Genomic DNA, 19185 nt, shown 5'->3' on the forward strand with positions numbered 1-19185 from the left:
GATTGTGCACAAGCTGCACCAACTCAGTAGTGGTCCAGGAAAGCACTGTGATTCAAACAGCAAACTCGAGACAAAATTCCTTAATTACTTTCTCTTTGCTTCAGTTCAATATCACCAGATTGAATAGACATAAACAACTGTGGTGGTCAGCGAGATGTGGTGAGGGAGTGGAGTACAATAAAGGCTTGGCAATTCTCTTAGCTTACTTTCTACATATGTTCCCCTTTGTAGGGAATACACATGCATGCATAATCCAGTTACTCCTGGATCCAAAACCTGGGAGCCCATGTGACATTTTTAGAAACACTAAAACATGTTCTATTCCTTCAATATTCAACTACTTAAGTGAGCATTTATATTTGCCAACCACTGTACTGCAAATAAAGAGGATGAAGATGGAACTTATCTTCCTCAGTAGTGTACTTATCATAGTTATCTTCATATACTACTCTAACACACTGATGATAGATGTGACCCCTAGTACTACAATTATGAGCTAAAATGATGTTACTACTACATAGTAAGCTGTTTTCTTAATGCAAAAAAACAGCAAATTTTGCAACCTTTCATCTTAAATAACTTTCAATCCCATTATATGCATAATATGCAATCACATATCTTGAAACAATTTATTCTAAGAACCTTAACAGATGTTTCCATACCCCATAATGAACTATGCACAATCTGAAAGAACATCATTTGTAAATTATAACAGGTTATGACAACCATTCAAGCAACTGCAAACCAAAGACAAAAAAGCTACTATATCTAGTATAGTTAATGTAAGTGTGGGCCAACTTCACTAAAACTGACATACAAATGAAAGAACCCACAGCACTGCTACAGCAAAGGATCAGTTTTCTCTTTGCCATTTATAGCATTTTAAATAAAGAAATTAAAATTAATTAAAATGAAAGTGTTTTAATTATATATGAGGTAGAATATCAAAGCTGCAAAAAAACATGCTCATCCCCAATATTTATGAAAACCTTTCAGAAATTTAATCTACAAAAACAGTCAACCTGGATTCATGTTTAGTTTTGGCAAGATGAAAGGCATCTAAGACTCTCTGGGGAAATGACCTTAGCCTATATTATTTGTCTCTGAAGTCCTAAATATATCCATGGAATGGTTTAAATCAGTGGACTCCAACCTTTTTAAGCACAAGATCACTATTTGATCCAGGATCTAACTCAAACCCAAATACCCTTCCCGCACCTGCTTCTTCACCTCTTCTCTGAGGATCCACCCTACTCACTCTCTCCTTCCTTTCTCCCTTCCTCATTCTCTTTTACTGTCGCCAGTCTGAGACAGGGATTGGGGTACAAGGGTGTGCATGCTCTGGTTTTGAGCCAAGAGGGGATGGATAGAGGGAGAGGCTCTGGACTGAGCTTGGGGTAAGAGGTTTGGGTGAGGAAGGTGTTCAGAGGTCAGTCTCTATAAATGAGTTGAAGTGCAGGGGGCTCAGGGCTGAGGCAGGGGTACAGGAGGGGTTTTAGGACTGGGTCAATGGTTTAGATGTGGACTCTGGCCAGGCATCGCTTACCTCAGATAGGGTATGTCTACACTGCATCCCTAGTTCGAACTAGGGATGCAAATGGAGACAACCGAAGTAGTTAATGAAGCGGGGATTTAAATATCCCGCGCTCCATTAACATGATCTCGCCGGCGCGCTAGTTCGAATCACAGCTGATTCGAACCAGGAAGGGCGCCCTGACGCATTAATTCGGACTAAAGTCCTTAGTCCGAACTAATGTTACTCCTCAAAAAATGAGGAGTAACATTAGTTCAGACTAAGGACTTTAGTCCGAACTAACGCGTCGCGGCGCGCACTTCCTGGTTCGAATCAGCTGTGATTTGAACTAGCGCGCCGGCGAGATCATGTTAATGGAGCGCGGGATATTTAAATCCCCGCTTCATTAACTACTTCGGTTGTCTCCATTTGCATCCCTAGTTCGAACTAGGGATGCAGTGTACATGTACCCATATCTCCCGGGCAGTGACGCGGAGGTGCAAAGGCAGGCTCACCCCTGCCCTTGATCTGCACCACTCCCAAGAGCAGCCATCTGTCCATCAGTGGCTCTTGGGGTGGTGGAGGCACTACATATTGCCCCCTGCCCACAGACATTGCCCCCGTAGGTCCCATTGGCTATGGCTCCCCATTCCTGTACATTAGGAGCTGTGTGGCAGTGCCTGCAGGCACGTATAGTGTGTGGAGACTATAATTCCTCTGCACTGCCTACCCTAGGCTATGTCTAGACTGCATCCCTCTGTTGACAGAGGGATGCAAATCAAGCACATCAAAATTACCAATGAAGCAGGGATTTAAATATCCCGTGCCTCATTAGCATAAGCATGTCCGCCATTTTTTTTGAAATGGAGGTTTTTTTTAAAAAAAACGGCAGTCTAGATGTGGATCTGTAGAAAATAAAGCCTTTTGCAGCAGACCCTGTATTCCTCAAAAAAATGAGGTTTACCGGATCTGTAGAAAAAGGCTTTATTTTTGACAGATCTGCATCTAGACTGCCATTTTTTTCCAAAAAAACCCTCCATTTTGAAAAAAAGCAACAGCCATGTTTATGCTAAGGAGATGCAGGATATTTAAATCTCTGCTTCGTTAGAAGTTTCAATGTGCTTAATCTACATCTCTCTGTCAACAGAGAGGTGTAGTCTAGACATACCCCTAGAGTCCACAGCAATACTCTGTCCACATCCAGGAGCACTACAGGACCAGGGCAGGAGGGAGTCTGCCTTAACCCAGAATATACAACCCCCTGCATCCTAATCCCCTGCCCCAGACTAGTGAAAGTGAATGAGGAGGGGGGAGGGAGGGAAGACAGAGTGAATTTGGTTGCAGGAGCCTCCAGGAGATGGAGCCTGATTCCAGGAGACTTCTTGCAAGAATTCCCTCTAATATTTTTCATGTGTGGTGTTTATTTTATTCTGGATTTTGTTATTAAGATTATGTGTGAAAGTGCACCACCAGCAGAAACCAAAAACCAAATATAATATGTGTTTTAAAAATACCATAGGAATAATTACTCCAGCCAAAACAGGTTGGTCATTTTAGAACTCACTACTCAAAGAATTAAATTTAAGTATAAGAGAGAAATAAAATTCTGAAATAAACAGAATAATCAAAATCCTAAAATAACACACTTTGAAAAAAGAAAAAAACCTCAGAAGTTGGTGTTGGGTTGGGAGGTGAGTGTGAAAGACAGTGCGTATATGTGTGTGCACATGTGTGAGAGACATGTAGGGCATATCTAGCTTTGATATTTCAAATAATTTTGTCATATAATGTTAAATTTTGTCTCATTTTCCATTTCAATTTTTTCAGTCAATAACTATAATTTTCTAAAACTAATGTACTTGCAATTTAATAATTCTGAATTTTAAATATTCTCTCAGTTCTTTTATGGTGGATTATTTCAATGAATTCCCATGTCACCTAATTATGTTAATAACTGTGTAATTAGGATCTTAAGCAAATTAAGTATAAGTGAACGGAATCAAATTGATAGCTTTGAGAATGAGACCTGATACTTTTCAGTTGCATTAATTCCTTATCATTTTATACTTTTAAAGTTAGTATTACATTCAAGCAAGCAAGGAAGCATTTTAACTGCTGTTTAAAGTTTTAACATTCATAATCTACATAACGTGGTAAATCCATGAGTATCCTCAGATTTTCATAGCCATATGTGATTACTTGCAAATGCACTAGCTGCAGAAAGAAGAATTAGGGCACTCAACTCCTGTAAGTCATTGGTAACTGAGGCACAGAGATGGTTTATAATATGGGGATAAAAATACTAACCTAACTAACAGGACTGTTATGAGGATAAATACAATAAATATTACCATAATGGAGGCCATGTAAATACCTTAGGGTACGTCTACACTACAGCGCTAGTTCGAACTAACTTAGTTCGAATTAGTTAATTCGAACTAAGCTAGTTCGAACTAACGCATCTAGAACTAAAAACTAGTTCGAACTAGCGTTTTGCTAGTTCGAACTAGCAAGTCCACATTGAGTGGACTCTGAACAGGGCTTAAGGATGGCCGGAAGCAGTGCCGGCAGGGCATAAAAGGAGGACTTAGAGCATGGAGATGCTGTCTCAGGCTAGCCGAGGGCTGCGCTTAAAGGGTCCCGACCCCCACCCCGGACACACAGTTCTAAGGGGTGCCCCGCTTGAAAAGAAGTTCTGGCTTGGAGTGCCCTGAGTGCCCACACTGGGCACATCACACCACTCGGCCATCAGCCCGGCTGCACTTGCCGCAGGCTGCCATCTGGGGAGAGGGAGTAATTGGGGGGCTGCAGGAGAGCTTCCACCCCCAGAAGCCCGCAGAGCCAGCCCAGTCCTCCCCATCGGGGGCTCGTACCCCATTCCTCCCTCACCTCCTTCCACTTACCCTTCCTTAGCCCCCCTTCTTATTGATGTACAAAATAAAGATAACGTTTCTTCCAACATTGACTCTGTCTTAATTGAAAAAAAACTGGGGGAGACTGGGAAAAGGAGGTGGGAGAGGGGAAGAGAAAGGCTGGGAGAGGGGAGGGCAACTAACATGATCAGGGGTTGGGAACAGGTCCCAGATGAAGAAAGGCTACAGAGACTGGGACTGTTCAGCTTAGAAAAGAGGAGATGGAGGGGGGACAGGATAGAGGTCTCTAAAAGCAGGGGTTGGGTGGAGAGGGTGCATTCAGAAAAGTTCTTCCTGAGTTCCCATAAAGAAGGACTAGAGGACACCAAAGGAAAGGAATGGGTAGCAGGCTTCAAACTAGTAAGAGAAAGTTGTTCTTCTTCACAAAGCAAATAGTTAACCTGTGGAACTCCTTGCTGCAGGAGGCTGTGAAGGCTAGAACTAGAACAGAGTTTAAAGGGAAGTGAGATAAAGTGATGGAGGTTGGGTCCATGGAGTCCTATTAGCCAGAGGGTAGGAGTGGTGTCCCTGCCCAAAGTTTGTGGAAGGCTGGAGAGGGATGGCACGAGACAAATAGCTTGGTCATTGTCTTCGGTCCATCCCCTCCAGGGTCCCTAGGGTTGGCCGCTGTTGGCAGACAGGCTACTGGGCTAGATGGACCTTTGGTCTGACCCAGTACGGCCATTGTAAGCTCAGGGCTCAGTGTCGGGGGTCTCAGTGGACCCCCTTGATTTTCATGCACACCTGGTCCTGGGTGGCCAGGCTGGCAGCTCTCCTGCCCTAGACGGCCACTTTCCTGTGCCTAGTGCGGAGATCGTGGAGGAGGTCCACGATGTCCGCACTAGCCCAGGAAGGTGCCCGCCTCTTGCGGTCCAGGGCAAGCTCCCGGGAGCCGCCAGCCTGGTCCCGGCAAGAGGGGGTGGGCTGGGGGGCATCGGGTGGGTGGCTCTGTGCCGTGCCAGGTGCAGGGTCTGCTAGCTGGGTGCTGGCAGGCTTGCACCTGGCACGGGCACCGTAGCCAGCCCGTGCCCCTTTAAGGGGTCCGGGGCCGGGAGGGGGGCATAGAGTTTCCCTGGTGTTGGCCAGAGTGGCCACCAGGGAAACCTGGGGAGGGCTAGCCTCCCACTAGTTCGAACTAAAGGGCTACACAGCCCTTAGTTCGAACTAGCTAGTTCGAACTAGGCGTTAGTCCTCGTAAAATGAGGTTTACCTAGTTCGAACTAAGCGCTCCGCTAGTTCGATTCAAATTCGAACTAGCGGAGCGCTAGTGTAGCACCTATTAAAGTTAGTTCGAACTAACGTCCGTTAGTTCGAACTAACTTTGTAGTGTAGACATACCCTTAGATAGAAAGTAATGCTATTCAAGTTGTACAACATTTGTATTTGTACACTTAGGGCCTGATTTTAAACAGTTAAATGCTTAAACATATTACTTGTGAGTAATACTGGTTGGGGACTTTTAAAAAAAATGCTGCTGTGTCAAAATTTGAAGTTTTTTTTGGAAGAATGTATCAGTTTTGGTGGTGAGGGAGATGAAGAAGATTATTGTTATTGGTCAGGAAAGATTTCTCAAGTTCAGAATGGAATTTCTGGTCAAAAAAACAGAAAGAGATTCCAGATTAGCCAAGAGTTAATTAGTGAGGGAATTCTCCTGCAACGTAGACCATAACTTCAAATTCTTGCTCTGTCATTCTCCTCATCCTAGGTGTGTGTCCTAGCCAGCAAGCTACATGCTCTAAGATATGTCTTTCTCAATCTCTTCTATTGGAGTTGTTCCATTTTGTATGGATCAGTGTCCAGTAGCACATGATTTTGAACCCAGCTCTCTCATGTAGACTGTGAATGCCCTAACAACTGGACTACTTAATCAACCTGCTTCCTTTTCTGATTTGTCCATGAATAACTATGAAAAGTCTCAATTTCATCCTGATTCAGAACAAAAAGATTTCCAATACAAGGTAATAAACATTTGCTGTTTTAAACTGGTTGATTTGAGATTTTTCTTAAGTCTACATGGTTCATAATATTTAACCATGTTATTTTAGTATATGTAGAATACAAAATAAATGTATCTGCAAAGCATTATCCATTGAAGGAAAACTGCTTTCCAATTCTGAATACTGTTGCAAAAAGAAACCTTCCATCTGATTATCTGATTTGCTGTTTTATTTATATATATAACCCCTCCCCTATCTATTATTTGTTTTTCCTATCAAACAATGTTCAATTACATTTCCAGATAGAATTATGCTATACCTTGTAAGCGCCAGGAAGTATTCCAAAGAACAGTACTTACCACGACAAATAGGTCTGTGGTCACTCCACGCAGCTAATGTATCTGTCACTCTCTGGCAAGTGATACTCTTGGAACCCTGGAGCACATAATTATCCTCACAGGAGAACTGTACACTTGCACCCACCCTAGAGACAAAGGAAAGAGAAGTAGAAATATTTAAATATATTACAGAAACCATGAGGGATCCTTCATCATAAATAACCACTTCACCACAAATTCAAGATGTATATAAGAATTTAAGGAAACGTTCACATTTTCAGATAAGAAAGAACTTATGAGTAAGCTCTAAGGGAATGTCTACACTACCCCGCTAGTTCGAACTAGCGGGGGTAATGTAGTCATCCGCAGTTGCAAATGAAGCCCGGGATTTGAATTTCCCGGGCTTCATTTGCCTGAAGCCGGCCGGCGCCATTTTTAAATGCCGGCTAGTTCGAACCCCATGCCGCGTGGCTACACGCGGCACGGAGTAGCTAGTTCGGATTAGGCTTCCTAATCTGAACTAGCTAATCCGTGCCGCGTGTAGCCGCGCAGCACAGGGTTCGAACTAGCTGGCATTTAAAAATGGCGCCGTCTGGCTTCATGCAAATGAAGCCCGGGAAATTCAAATCCCGGGCTTCATTTGCAACTGCGGATGACTACATTACCCCCGCTAGTTCGAACTAGCGGGGTAGTGTAGACATACCCTAATAGAGTAAGAATGCTGAAGATGATCCAGACAACATTAAAAGTGAAAAAATGTAAAACTCGTTATGCTAAACGAATCCTCTTCTGCAACTTACTTCAAAGGGTTAAATAAGGGATAAATTTGGTTTCAAATGTACAGAACAATTATCACTGTTATTGAAAGAAAATCTTACTCCTCCACTTTCTACACACCTTTTACCTGACAAAGTCATGTATTCTACCTCAACCTCTGAGAACACATTTAAATTATATACACTCATTGTTATTAGGAGCATTCAAAAATCAATATGATAAATAGGTCATAAAATAGGGATGGTTGATCTGAAGAGACTGAGAAATGTTGCTTTAGTTGGCATTTGAGTGTGCTAAGCTCATAGTGTAGCAAATGAGTCAAATTATCCACACACTGCAGTTTTCTTCACAATATCAATGAAATTATTGCATATAAATTAGCTGTAGACAAGAGTAGTGATTGACTAAATAATTTTACTGTCACAGTGGTATAAAACACTTAACATAGCATAGATACATGCCCTATTACAGTTGTACAGTGTGTGAATATAATTCATAAAGTTAAAATGGCAAGTTTCATGAAGAGGGAAAATAAGAACATTTTTTTCTCTCATTCACCACCCCCTTTGACATTTCAATTTGGCTATGAATCAAAATTTTAAGTTACACAAAAAAAGATTCATGAAAAAGAGAAACAATATTCTAAAAATGAACAAGATTTATTTTGAAAATTTCCCACCAAAAACTAAAATCAAAAGAATATTTTTAAAATGTTCATAAATTAATCATGTAGGGAGGGGTTGCAATTGCTTTTGAAGATAAGATTAAAATTCAAACTGATCTGGATAAACTGTAGAAATGGTCTCAGGTAAATAGGATGAAATTCAACAAGGACAAATGCAAAGTATTCCATTGAGGAAGGAACAATGAGGTGCATACTTACAAAATGGTAAATGACTTCCTAGAGAGGAGTATGTGGGAAAGGATGTAGGGATCCTAGTGGACGACAATCTAAATATGAGTCAATGGGGTAACATTGTTGTAAAAAAAGCAAACATTCTGGGGATGCATTAACAGGAGTATTGTAAGACACATGAAGTAATTCTGCCCTACTCTCCGGTGATTAGGCCTCAATTAGAGTATTGTGTCCAGTTTTGGATGCTAAATTTCAGGAACGATGTGAACAAATTGAGTTCCATATTTCAGGAAAGATGTGGAGAAAGTCCAGAGAAGAGCAACAAAAATGATGAAAGGTCTAGAAAATATGACCTGTGAGGGAATATTGAAAAGCTTGGCTCTGTCAGTCTTGAAAAGAGATGATTGAGTGAGCACATGATAGCAGTTTTCAAATACATAAAAAGTTGTTACAAAAGGAGGGCGGAAAATTGTTGTTTTTAACATTTGAGGCAAGGTCAAGAAGCAATGAGCTTAAACTGCAGCAAGGGAGGATTAGAATGAACATTATGAAAAACTTCCTGTCAGAGTGGTTAAGCACTGGAATTAATTGCCTAGGATATTGTGGAATCTGCATCATGGGATATTTTAAAGAACAGATTAGAGAAACACCTGTCAGGTATGGTATATAATTCTTGATCTTGCCATCACTAAACTAGATGACTTCTCAAGAAAACTTTCAGTTCTACATTTCTTTTATTATGCCCTCTGCCCCATATTCCATAAAGCCCCATGTTAATTAAGGAACATTTTTTTTTAACTAAAAGCATGTCAGATTTTATTTTATTTTATTTTATTAATTAGGCAAGTTAGAATTTCCTACAAAAATAAAATAAAAATTGGTATTAACTCAATACTGAATTGATTTTCTTCTAATTAAATAAAATATTAAAACCAGAGGAAAATATGGCACAATTGTAAGTCTGTGCATTAATTTAGATGGCATTTCCTCATAACATTTGAGTTCATATAGAGATTCTTCCTCTCATTAAACTTAAGTAAGGTGTTAAAAGTGGGGGGGGGGGAAGAAAGGGGGGCGGGAACAGTGGGAATAAAGAAAGAAAGAACTAACAGGTTAAAATCATAAAGCACATAAGAAGCGTAATATTAGAATGTCATTATTATGTTCAAAATTATGAAACTCTTGTCAAAGGACTTGTCACCACTGAATCAGCAGTGTTTAGATTGACTTGAAAATGAACCCTCTCCCTTTCAATCAATCTAAATCACTAAGTGTCTTTCTGCAGACTTTAGAAACTGTTGAATAATGTGTCTTTTCACATGTTGGAGCTCAGCATAATATTCACAGTCATTATTCTGCTGACAAGTGGAATAGCGGTTTCTGGAGTCTTTACTTGAAACTACAAAAATGTATTGCCTTTCTCTTGCTCACCACAAAGTATTTTTTTTCTACAATCAATGGAAGCAAATGACAGTATTATTTTTCCTTAGAGAAAAGCAGAATGTGTCATTACACAGAGAAAAAATTCAATTGAATTTTTTATTTTTGTATATTCAGCAACTCCTTTATGTAACCACTAAAATGGAGTCCTGGTATACAAAATAGTAATGGTTTCATGCTGTTTGAAGGTGAGGAGTACACATTTAGGAGGCAAGAAATAATCTTGGTCCCCATAATATCCTATTGACTACAGTTGGTGAGGCTTTAAAACATTCAGAAAAACAGGACTTTGCGTAAATAACAAATAAGTGAATGCACTGATATATGGTTGTTGTTTTTTTTTAATGTACAGGTGGTTATACGCTACTCAGTGTATTAGCTTAGTAACATAAAAACATGAATAGATTTATCCTTCCAGCAGTCTCGTTAGCTGGCAGAATGTTATCTCCCCAGGGTTAAATGTGGGGGTGAGAGAAAAAGAGGTTGCATGGTTCGCTCACAAAGCATTGTATACAAAATAAGTTCCTTTCAGCAGAGACACCATTCACTTAGAGTATATGTTTAAAATATGATTGCATCTGTTCCAGGGTTCTATGAGGCTTGCTTCCCTTTAAATATATCCATGGACTTGCTGAGTTCCTTGGGCTTGACTCCAACTAGATTAAACTCAGAGGTCTCCCTGGCATAAATAGACTTTTTGGAATTGACTCCCCTTTGAGTAAAATAATAATATAATAATTATAATAATATAACTTCCCAAGACTGTTGTGGTGCCAAAATGATAAATCACTTGTAGTGTAAATCTTTATCATATGATTTCTTTCTTACTTTTCACATACTTTGTTTAGCAGTGAATGACTTTGCAATATTGGCATTTAAATTAACATTGGGCTTGCCCATTGACATTTATTTGAGATGAATGGGGCAATGCATTACCAAAAGCTATTGTTTCAGACTCTCAGCAAACTCATGAGAGAGAACACACATGATTCATATTTTGAAGATTTTCTCCTCTACCATAAGTGTTTGAGACTTCCATTTCTTAAAAAAAAAAAAATAAAGAAATAAAAATAAAGCTTATGTTTTGCAAAAGCGGCGAGGAGACCTGTGGCACCTTATAGACTAACTTATGTTCTGGAACACAATGTGGCAGGTTGGGAGAAGCATCAGGGCCCAATACATGTGCATATTCTCTCACCTATTTAAATCCTGGCTCTGCTGAAATCATCCTATGAGTAGTCTCTGCTGAAATCAGTGGGACTACTTAGAGAATATAAAAAAGGAATAGGAATATGTCTTTGAAGTACTGACAGTTAATTTACAATTCTTCATGGACTTATTCTTACAGTTCTTTATGGACTTCATGAAATTAGTGCTTTGTTTTGCTTTTAACAGCAATTTATTGCTCTCCAACTGAATTTTCCCAAAAGGGAAAAGAAATCTCTGGGGCTGTGTCCAGACTCAGGGGTTTTTTCAAAAAAAGTAGCCTTTTTTCGAAAAAACCTCACCTGCGTCTAGACTGCAGCCGCGTTCTTTCGAAATTAAATCGAAAGAACGCGGCTTTTCTTTTGATGGCGGTAAACCTCATTTCACGAGGAAGAACGCCTTCTTTTGAAAGTTCCTCTTTCGAAAGAAGGCGTTCTTCAATGTAAATAGGGCTTCTTCGAAAGAGAGCATCCAGACTCACTGGATGCTTTCTTTCGAAAAAGCAAGCCGCTTTTTCGAAAGTTCAACGTGCAGTCTAGACGCTCTCTTTCGAAAGAGGCTTGCAGTCTAGACATAGCCTAGAAGAAAAGGTGGAATTTTAGGCTACAAAACCATTGCTTGAGAAATTAATACATAGAATTGTCTTTTTTGTAGAAACATTTGAATTAAATAATTATCAGTTTCCTTTGTTGAATAAAATCTCTTAAAAATCATGGCAAATTCATTGACTGTATTGTCTTAAAAATGTCAAGCCTGTATCTTCATACTATATTTATATTTTTTAGTTCAGATGTCACATCTCAGGTTGGGTCCTTTACTAAATTAAGATATGCATCTAGACTTCCAAGTAGTAGTTAGCAGACACTAATTAAGATTCAATAAGTTCATCTGTTAAGCTATAAAACTTTCAAGACAAAATTAGCCCTAGACGTGTTAAATTTGTACTACATTGTTGGGATAGCATTTCTCTTTTCCTAATATCGTTCACCTAACAGCTAAAGCATCACAAGCATTTCTGTAGAAAGTAAATGCAGGAACGAATATTAACTTACATTGCGAAACTCTCCTCTTTGTATTAAGGCAACACAATTACTCTCCAAGTGAATCACTTCTGAGTGTCCAGCTGCTGAACCTCACTACACTCATCTACAGCTTGTAACATGCAGGAGGATTCTGTGCCTTAGGCCACAAAAACTAGACATGACCTCTGACTACTATCTAGATGAGAAACATGCATTTATTTTGATAGAGTTCTTGCCCTAAACTTGTTACACTATACACATACCTGTATATTTCAATTAGGCTTTTATCCATCTAAAAGGAACTATACAGGGAATACTGTACAGAAGTTTCTTTGTTCAATAATTGATGGCACTAATAAGCACTGAGGTGTTAAAGTACTGTTAGAACATTTTTGATTATAGGGATTGATTACCAAGGCAAATTGAACCACTTAAATGAAAGTAATAAAACCATTTATATTTGTAGTTCCAATACATTAATAGGGCAATATATTAAAAAGGAACTACTGAAACATTAATAGTCTAACTAATGAAAACTAAGTGAGCTACAATATATAAAGTATCAACCCACATGTTTGTTTTCCTCTGTATCGGAATTTTGAGATCTGTAGTTTTAAACAAAATGGTAATAATGAGCTTCACTTCAATTGATACAGCAAAATTAAAGTGTACATTTTACTTTGCAAATATTTTACCTATGATAATAAGGAATGACAAATAGAATTGAAATTGACTAAAAGAAAAATAAAAGTATTTCTCTACGCGATCACATTATACTCTGTGTACTATACAATACTTATGTAGGTCCCTTTACTATAGGAGCATCTGACTTTCACTGGGAGGATCATTTGTGCTGCAATTTAGCCCTAGAAACTACAACTTCCATGATGTCTTGGGGAAAGGAAGGAAACAGTTGCTCTCTTCAAGGCAGTGCAGAGAGAGAGTTGGTGGGCTCCATTTTTTGGAGAGAGGTGCCAGATTGCTGGTGTGGGGACCTTTCAAGTTCAGGAGCTGTTGCTGGAAGCTAGAGTCTGCTGCTGAGATCCTGCTGGAGCTTTCATCTAGCAGGATGCTTCCGGGGCCATTGGTGATTGTCTCAGGAGGAAAGAGACTCTGGTTCAGTGTAGGGGTCAATTGCAGAAGAACTTTGTACGTGCTAGTTTAGAGGTGGTGAGGCCTGCATTCTTTCACCGCTTTCCCTTTTCCCCATATCTGATAAGCCAGAAGCAAGTCTCTGGGAACATACACCATTTAAGATAAGCATTGTTGTCAGTATAGCAAGAACAAGTATAAGATAAGGGTAAAGGGCAAGAACACATAAACAATTCTGTTTACCCTAATGTACTGATCACGAAACAGGGCCAAAGAACAAGTAGAACTAGATCAGAACCAGATCGATAACTAACAGCTGAGCCCTACATCAGCAAGTAATGAGTAACCCCTGGAAATTTCCAAACTGCAAAACAAGGCAAGAGAATTGTATTTTAAGCTGCACCAAAGCACAGCAATTTGAACCTCACTTTGGGTCCCTGCGCCTCAGAAGCTGAGACAACCTCCCATTTCATCCGCAGCCTACCTGGGGTTCCAGGCTTTCAGGAAGGGACGTAAGATATGTTGCTTCTTTGTTATATTGTTCTTCCATTTATGGGGCACAGCTGTTAGCTGTCAGGAAATAAATTACTTGTGTTTGACAGATACCTGTGTGGAGTCTTTTGTACCTTGAGAGCCCAGTGTCGGACCTTAGACTTATTCTTGCTGACTACATTGTGCCTGTGACTTATAAAGGCCTGGATAGAAGGCACTATGAGTAACTGTGGCTGTTTGGGAAAGTGTTGCCTGCACAGAGGACAAACTGACTCTGGGTCCAAAAAGAGGCAAAGTGATCTGCCCAGGGAACCAGAGTTGCTGGCATTGGTTGGGTCAGCTTCAGTGTCAGAAGAATTGTGCAGCTTGTTGCCTTGCCTGGACTGATACACGCGGAACCTGCACAGTGCTGTCTCCAATCCTGCTATATATCTTCAAGTGCACCCACACAATCAAGTGTCTGGGACACTGAGATACAGAGGAGCACACACTCTAGGGTGGTATAAATGGTGGAAGTATATATGCCAGTTATATAAGTTTCCTTTATTTCTGTGCACTTTGTTAATTAATTTTATTCACTTTTAGTCTGTTAAACCCTGTTTCTTTAAGTGGTTAAGTAAAATCAGGAATAAGGGACCTTTCAGAAAAGGCTTTATTTTCCGAAATATCCCCGTCTAGACTGGCACTTTTTTCCGGCAAAGCCCCGAGCCAGAAAAAAGCGGTAGCCATGTTCATGCAAATGCAGAGGGGAAAATTTAAATCCCCGCTGCATTTGCAATTCCAACTTGTCTCATCTGCATCCCTTTTCCGGAAAAGGGGTGCAGTGTAGATACAGCCAAGGTGTGTCAATTCTAATTTAATCAATTAGGTATATATTATTTATAATTGTTATTTTGGAGTTAGATTCACATTATTACCGGAATAAGTTTATTCCTGGAGATTCCCAAGACCCAGCATTTAAGTGTATACATGGCCAGCCGGGTGTAGCCACCACTGTTTTATATTCCTTTAGAAGCAAGGGTCTACAGCAACGGGGTGGATAGGGTTTCCCAACAATTCAACATTATCACTGAGATACTCAGGATCTCCTTTAATTTTAAGAACATCAGGCACACAGGTACACAAGCAAGCATTGCCTGTTCCCAAGTAGCTCAGGGAGGAAAGAGGGGGGTTGCACTAAGGCAGTTGTCCCCAACCAGTCAATTGCAATCAACTGGTCAATTGTGGGGGCATTGCCAGTCGATCATGAGGAAGTATTTTCAGCCTCTCCTTGTTCCCACCACCAATGAGGAGCCTGCGCTGGCACTATAGCTTCCCACAAAAATGGAGCTAGCTCTGGCTTTCTGCAGCATGCGGGGGAAGTCCTGGAGCTCCATGCCAGATCCAGATTCCTGATAAGCTGGATCTGGTGCAGATCCTTGGGATTTCTCCTGCCCAACCCCACCCCCATGCTGCAGAAAGGAAGAAAGGCAGCATGGGGAAGGAAGACAGGGGAGACAAGAAATCATGGGCTCCTCCCCTGTCCACAACAGCATACATGTTTTCTTGTGTTCCCTTCCTTCCCCATGCTCCAAGAAGGCAGGCAAAAGTTAAGATGGTAACACAGGATCCAGAGAAGCAAGATTTTTCAAAGGATCTGTAAGTGCACTTCTTCCAGCACTGCTTGCAGATCCTACCCCAGAGATGCTTATCTCTGGATACTCCTAGGTACAGCTGAGTTGCTCCTGCACTGGCCAGACCCCCACCAGCACCCTGACCCTTGGCCAGATACCATCTAGCACCCTGCCCCCTTGCCAGGCCCCCACCAGGACTCTGCTGTTGCTCTCTGGCCTGAAGCCCACCAGCACCCTGCTCCTGTCTCCTGGCCATGAGACACCCACGAGTACCCTGCTCTTGCCCCCTCCCTCCTGGCCAGACACCTACCCCCAGCTTGTTCCTGTACCCTACTTTCTACCCAGATTCTGCACCCCATCCCTATCCCACTTACTGGCAGCCCAGTCCTACACACCGGACCCCTCATTTTTGGCCTCACTTCAGAGCATAGAGGGGCCCACAAAATTTTATGTTGGACACAATATTTTATTTAAAAATGAAGCCTGGCCAACAAGCCCCCAATTGGGGCCAAGATCCCTTCTAGCTTCAGCATCATAACATGCCCGCACCCTCCACAAACCCCAACCCTGAGTCCATCATACACATGACACCCCTGCCCTGAGCCACTCTCATCCCCAAACTTCTGCACCACTCACATCCCCAGTCTTATGCCACAACACTCCTGCTCCACCTACACACTGCAAACCTGTGCCCTGAGCCTCTCATATACCCAACCCAAACTTCTGCACCCGACATCCACAAGCCTATGGCTTGCTCAGCACCCAAACCCTCCACCTGACCCCAATACTTTCCAGCCTGGAGCCCCCTCCCCAAGCCAGTGTACACTTCTCCTCCTCCTCCTGCATCCAAATTCCCTCTTAGAGCTTGCACCTCTCACCCCTTTCCACATTCTAATCCCTCATTCCCACCCCAGAGCCCTCACCTCCTGTCTCAACCCGGTGAGAGTGAATAAGGGCTGGGGAGAGCAAATGATGGAGAAGAGGGTAATGGAGAGCTCAGGGCCTCAAGGAAAGAGTGGGGTAGACCTTGGTTTGACCGGACATTTAAAAAATGATCTTAGATGTAAAAAGTTTGGAGACCACTGCAGTAAGGACATGATCAACTATAATATTTCCTTTGCAGAAGCAGTTTTCATATTTGTGGGGTCTTTCACACAATAATAGGCAAGAAAAAAGTATAAATAGCAGAAAAAGGACTGAAAAGCCACAAAGAAAATGACAAAGGGGTAGTTACTGATCCTGAATCTACTTTTTCTTCCTAGCACCTTGGAATCTGAGCACTTTTCAGGTAAAAACAATAGCAACAAAGTTCCAGAGGAAATCATACAGCTTTTGGCCCTTTACCTGGTAAAAAACACTGCTTGTGGCATGAAGTTTGGTTGGTTAGTTTTGGCTGATTGAAGTAATCAACCAGTTTTGTTTCATTTTTATATACATTTTAAATTACAATATAAACTTTAGTATAAATGTTTAACTATTAGATATAATTTACTGTATATTACAGTCACTTTCAAGTTATCATAGTTGGTAACTATGTGGGATGTGTCAAGCACTAATCCAGCTATACTGCCTGGCCCTCCCAGTAGCTTTACCTTAACTGCTTTCTTACCTACTCTCCATTACACCTGTCTTGTTTCCCTTCTCATCTTTTTCTATTTCCCAAGAAAAATAATCTCAGTCAATGCTTCTTTAGAAGATGAAAAAAAAAATTGCAGAAAGCAAATTGAAATAATTATAACTTCTTTCATGTGTATTTTGCAAACATAATGAATAGATTTTGTGTGTGTGATATATATTTTTGTATTTCTCTTTAAAATTAGAAATCTCCCCCTTATAATTACAGGCTCTGTCACAAAGTGATGCCGGACCTTTCTGAGGAAGCAAGGCCAATGTATCTGTACCTCATCAGTACATAACACTTAATTGTGCTAAAAAGAGCGTAACTGGCTCTTGGTGTCAAGACCTACTGAACCGGAGGGACACAGGAAATCAGGGTTCGGGTCAGCAAGGAGAAAGGACAGGAGGTGAGAGCTTCCAGAATCAGGAAATTGTGGTTTCAAAGGAAAGTGAAAGCAGGAACACAGGAATAGAGATTTGCTGAATGGTATCTCCAAGCCAAGACCTAAAGCATGAACGTATTGGAGCAGCAAAAGCAGTTGACTTCTGGCTCTAAGCCAAAGAGCTGGAGCCCAGACAAGGGAGCATCAGAGGAACTGGCCTACTGATATTTCTAAGAAAGAGATCTGAACCTATAAGGACTGTGACAGGCTTGGCAAGAGTGGGAATGCTCTCCTAGAAAGGATGCTTTTGGCAAAAAGGCGGTGGGAGGTTCCCACTGGAAGAGTGTAGTTGTACTTCAATTGGAAGGGATGGGGTGGCTACCCAGGGAAAGAAGAGGACTAACAAAGTCCCAGAATGGTCTAAGATGCCAGGGTATGATACATGGGGAACAGTAGGACAGGATACCAACTGAACTTAATGATTTGTACTTGGGACAATAAATTGATTTTATGCCGGGACCTTTATTCTGGACAGTTTTATATGAGTTTTTTGCTCTAGGTGGGACTTTGCTTTAGCTGTCTATCAGTGTGACTAATATATCAACAGAGCTAAAAACATATTTTCTGTGTTTGTGTGAGTTTTTACAAAGTAGTGGTTTATTTAAAAATAGTTTTACTTAGGGAGAAGAGGCAACTAAATACAGATTGAACCTCTGTAAACTGGTACACTCTTATCTGGCAACATCCATGGTCCAGGAAAACCACAGATGTTCCAGGACCACTGAGTCCCAGTGGAACACCGGTGCCTATGAGCCCTGAGGGCTGGAAGGGCTGCAGGGAAAGGAGCCCAGCTCTCTGCAGTGGAGCTGCCCAGCTGGGCTTCCCAGTGCACCCCCGCTGTACTGCCCTGCAGGACCAGGAGCCTGGTGTGTCAGCGGGACTGCCTGGCACACTCCAGCAGGGCCCAGGGCATCCCAACAGGACTGCCCAGCATGTCACAGCACAGCTGCCGGGAGTGGCAGGCAAGGAGGAGATCAGAACTGGCAGGGCAGCAGGTAGGGGACTGGTAGCAGGAGGGATAGATATGACCTCCCATGGTCCGGCAAAATCCTCCATCCAGGACGGGTTAGGTCCTAAAAGTACTGGACAATGGCGGTCCAACCTGTATTTCTTGACAACTGACAGAAAAATAGTTAATCTTTAATGTTATTTAGTACTGTATTATTTAAAACTTGAAGGTTACTCCTCATCTGATTATAACTTATAGAGCAGCTCAGGTTATGGGAGATTACAGAGTTCCTTTCCATCTACAGGGAGGACACTTTGATAGATTCTACAAAATCTCTACTGCATTCTTCAAGGCCCGAAAAATAGGGCTCAGACAACAAAAATTGGAATCTCCTCAAGCAACTTTCTGAAGAGGCCTTTTTTTGAAGCATTTATGTAAACTGCAGCCACCTTTACTTTTCTTGTACACCTGAAAGCCTCTTCCACTTTAACACATGTGTAGTTCCTACCTGAAGTCAGAGCCTGTCCTCTTCCCATTGTCAGGAATTCCAGGATCAGGACACATGTCCGATGTTACTGCATCCCCGCCTTGACTTACTAAGAAAGAAAGAAAGAAAGAAAGAAAGAAAGAAAGAAAGAAAGAAAGAAAGAAAGAAAGAAAGAAAGAAAAAGTAAATGATTCTTTAACCAATCCACACTTTGAGTTCTACCAGCCAAACATCATATGCTCAGTGTATTTTTCAAGAAGATAATATAAACAAAGACAAAAATTGCATCTTATTATACATATGTTTCACAGATTCCTAGACCACAAGGGCCCATTGTGATCCTCCAGCCTGACCTTCTATATGACACAGGCCCCAAAGAATCTCCCTGAAATAATTCCTTTATCTTATATTTCAGAAAACATACAAATTTGTTTTTGAAACGGTCTCTGATAGAGAATCCAACATAACCCTTAATAAATTGTTTCAATGGA

At 41.2% G+C, this 19185-nt stretch overlaps 1 protein-coding gene across 2 annotated transcripts in view; it reads right to left on the reverse strand.

Annotated features, from left to right (window-relative positions):
- The window catches only part of CSMD1 (CUB and Sushi multiple domains 1), a 1865804-nt gene that overhangs the window by 561753 nt on the left and 1284866 nt on the right, over positions 1–19185 (reverse strand). For both annotated transcript variants that reach the window (XM_075923597.1, XM_006137767.4), the window contains exons 8-9: positions 18716–18803; positions 6722–6846 (exon numbers count right to left, since the gene is read on the reverse strand). In XM_075923597.1, coding sequence (XP_075779712.1) covers positions 6722–6846; positions 18716–18803 — 213 coding nt within the window. The remainder of the gene's footprint in view (positions 1–6721; positions 6847–18715; positions 18804–19185) is intronic.

The sequence above is a fragment of the Pelodiscus sinensis genome, chromosome 3, assembly GCF_049634645.1.
Source record: "Pelodiscus sinensis isolate JC-2024 chromosome 3, ASM4963464v1, whole genome shotgun sequence".
In the NCBI taxonomy this organism is placed as follows: domain Eukaryota; kingdom Metazoa; phylum Chordata; order Testudines; family Trionychidae; genus Pelodiscus; species Pelodiscus sinensis.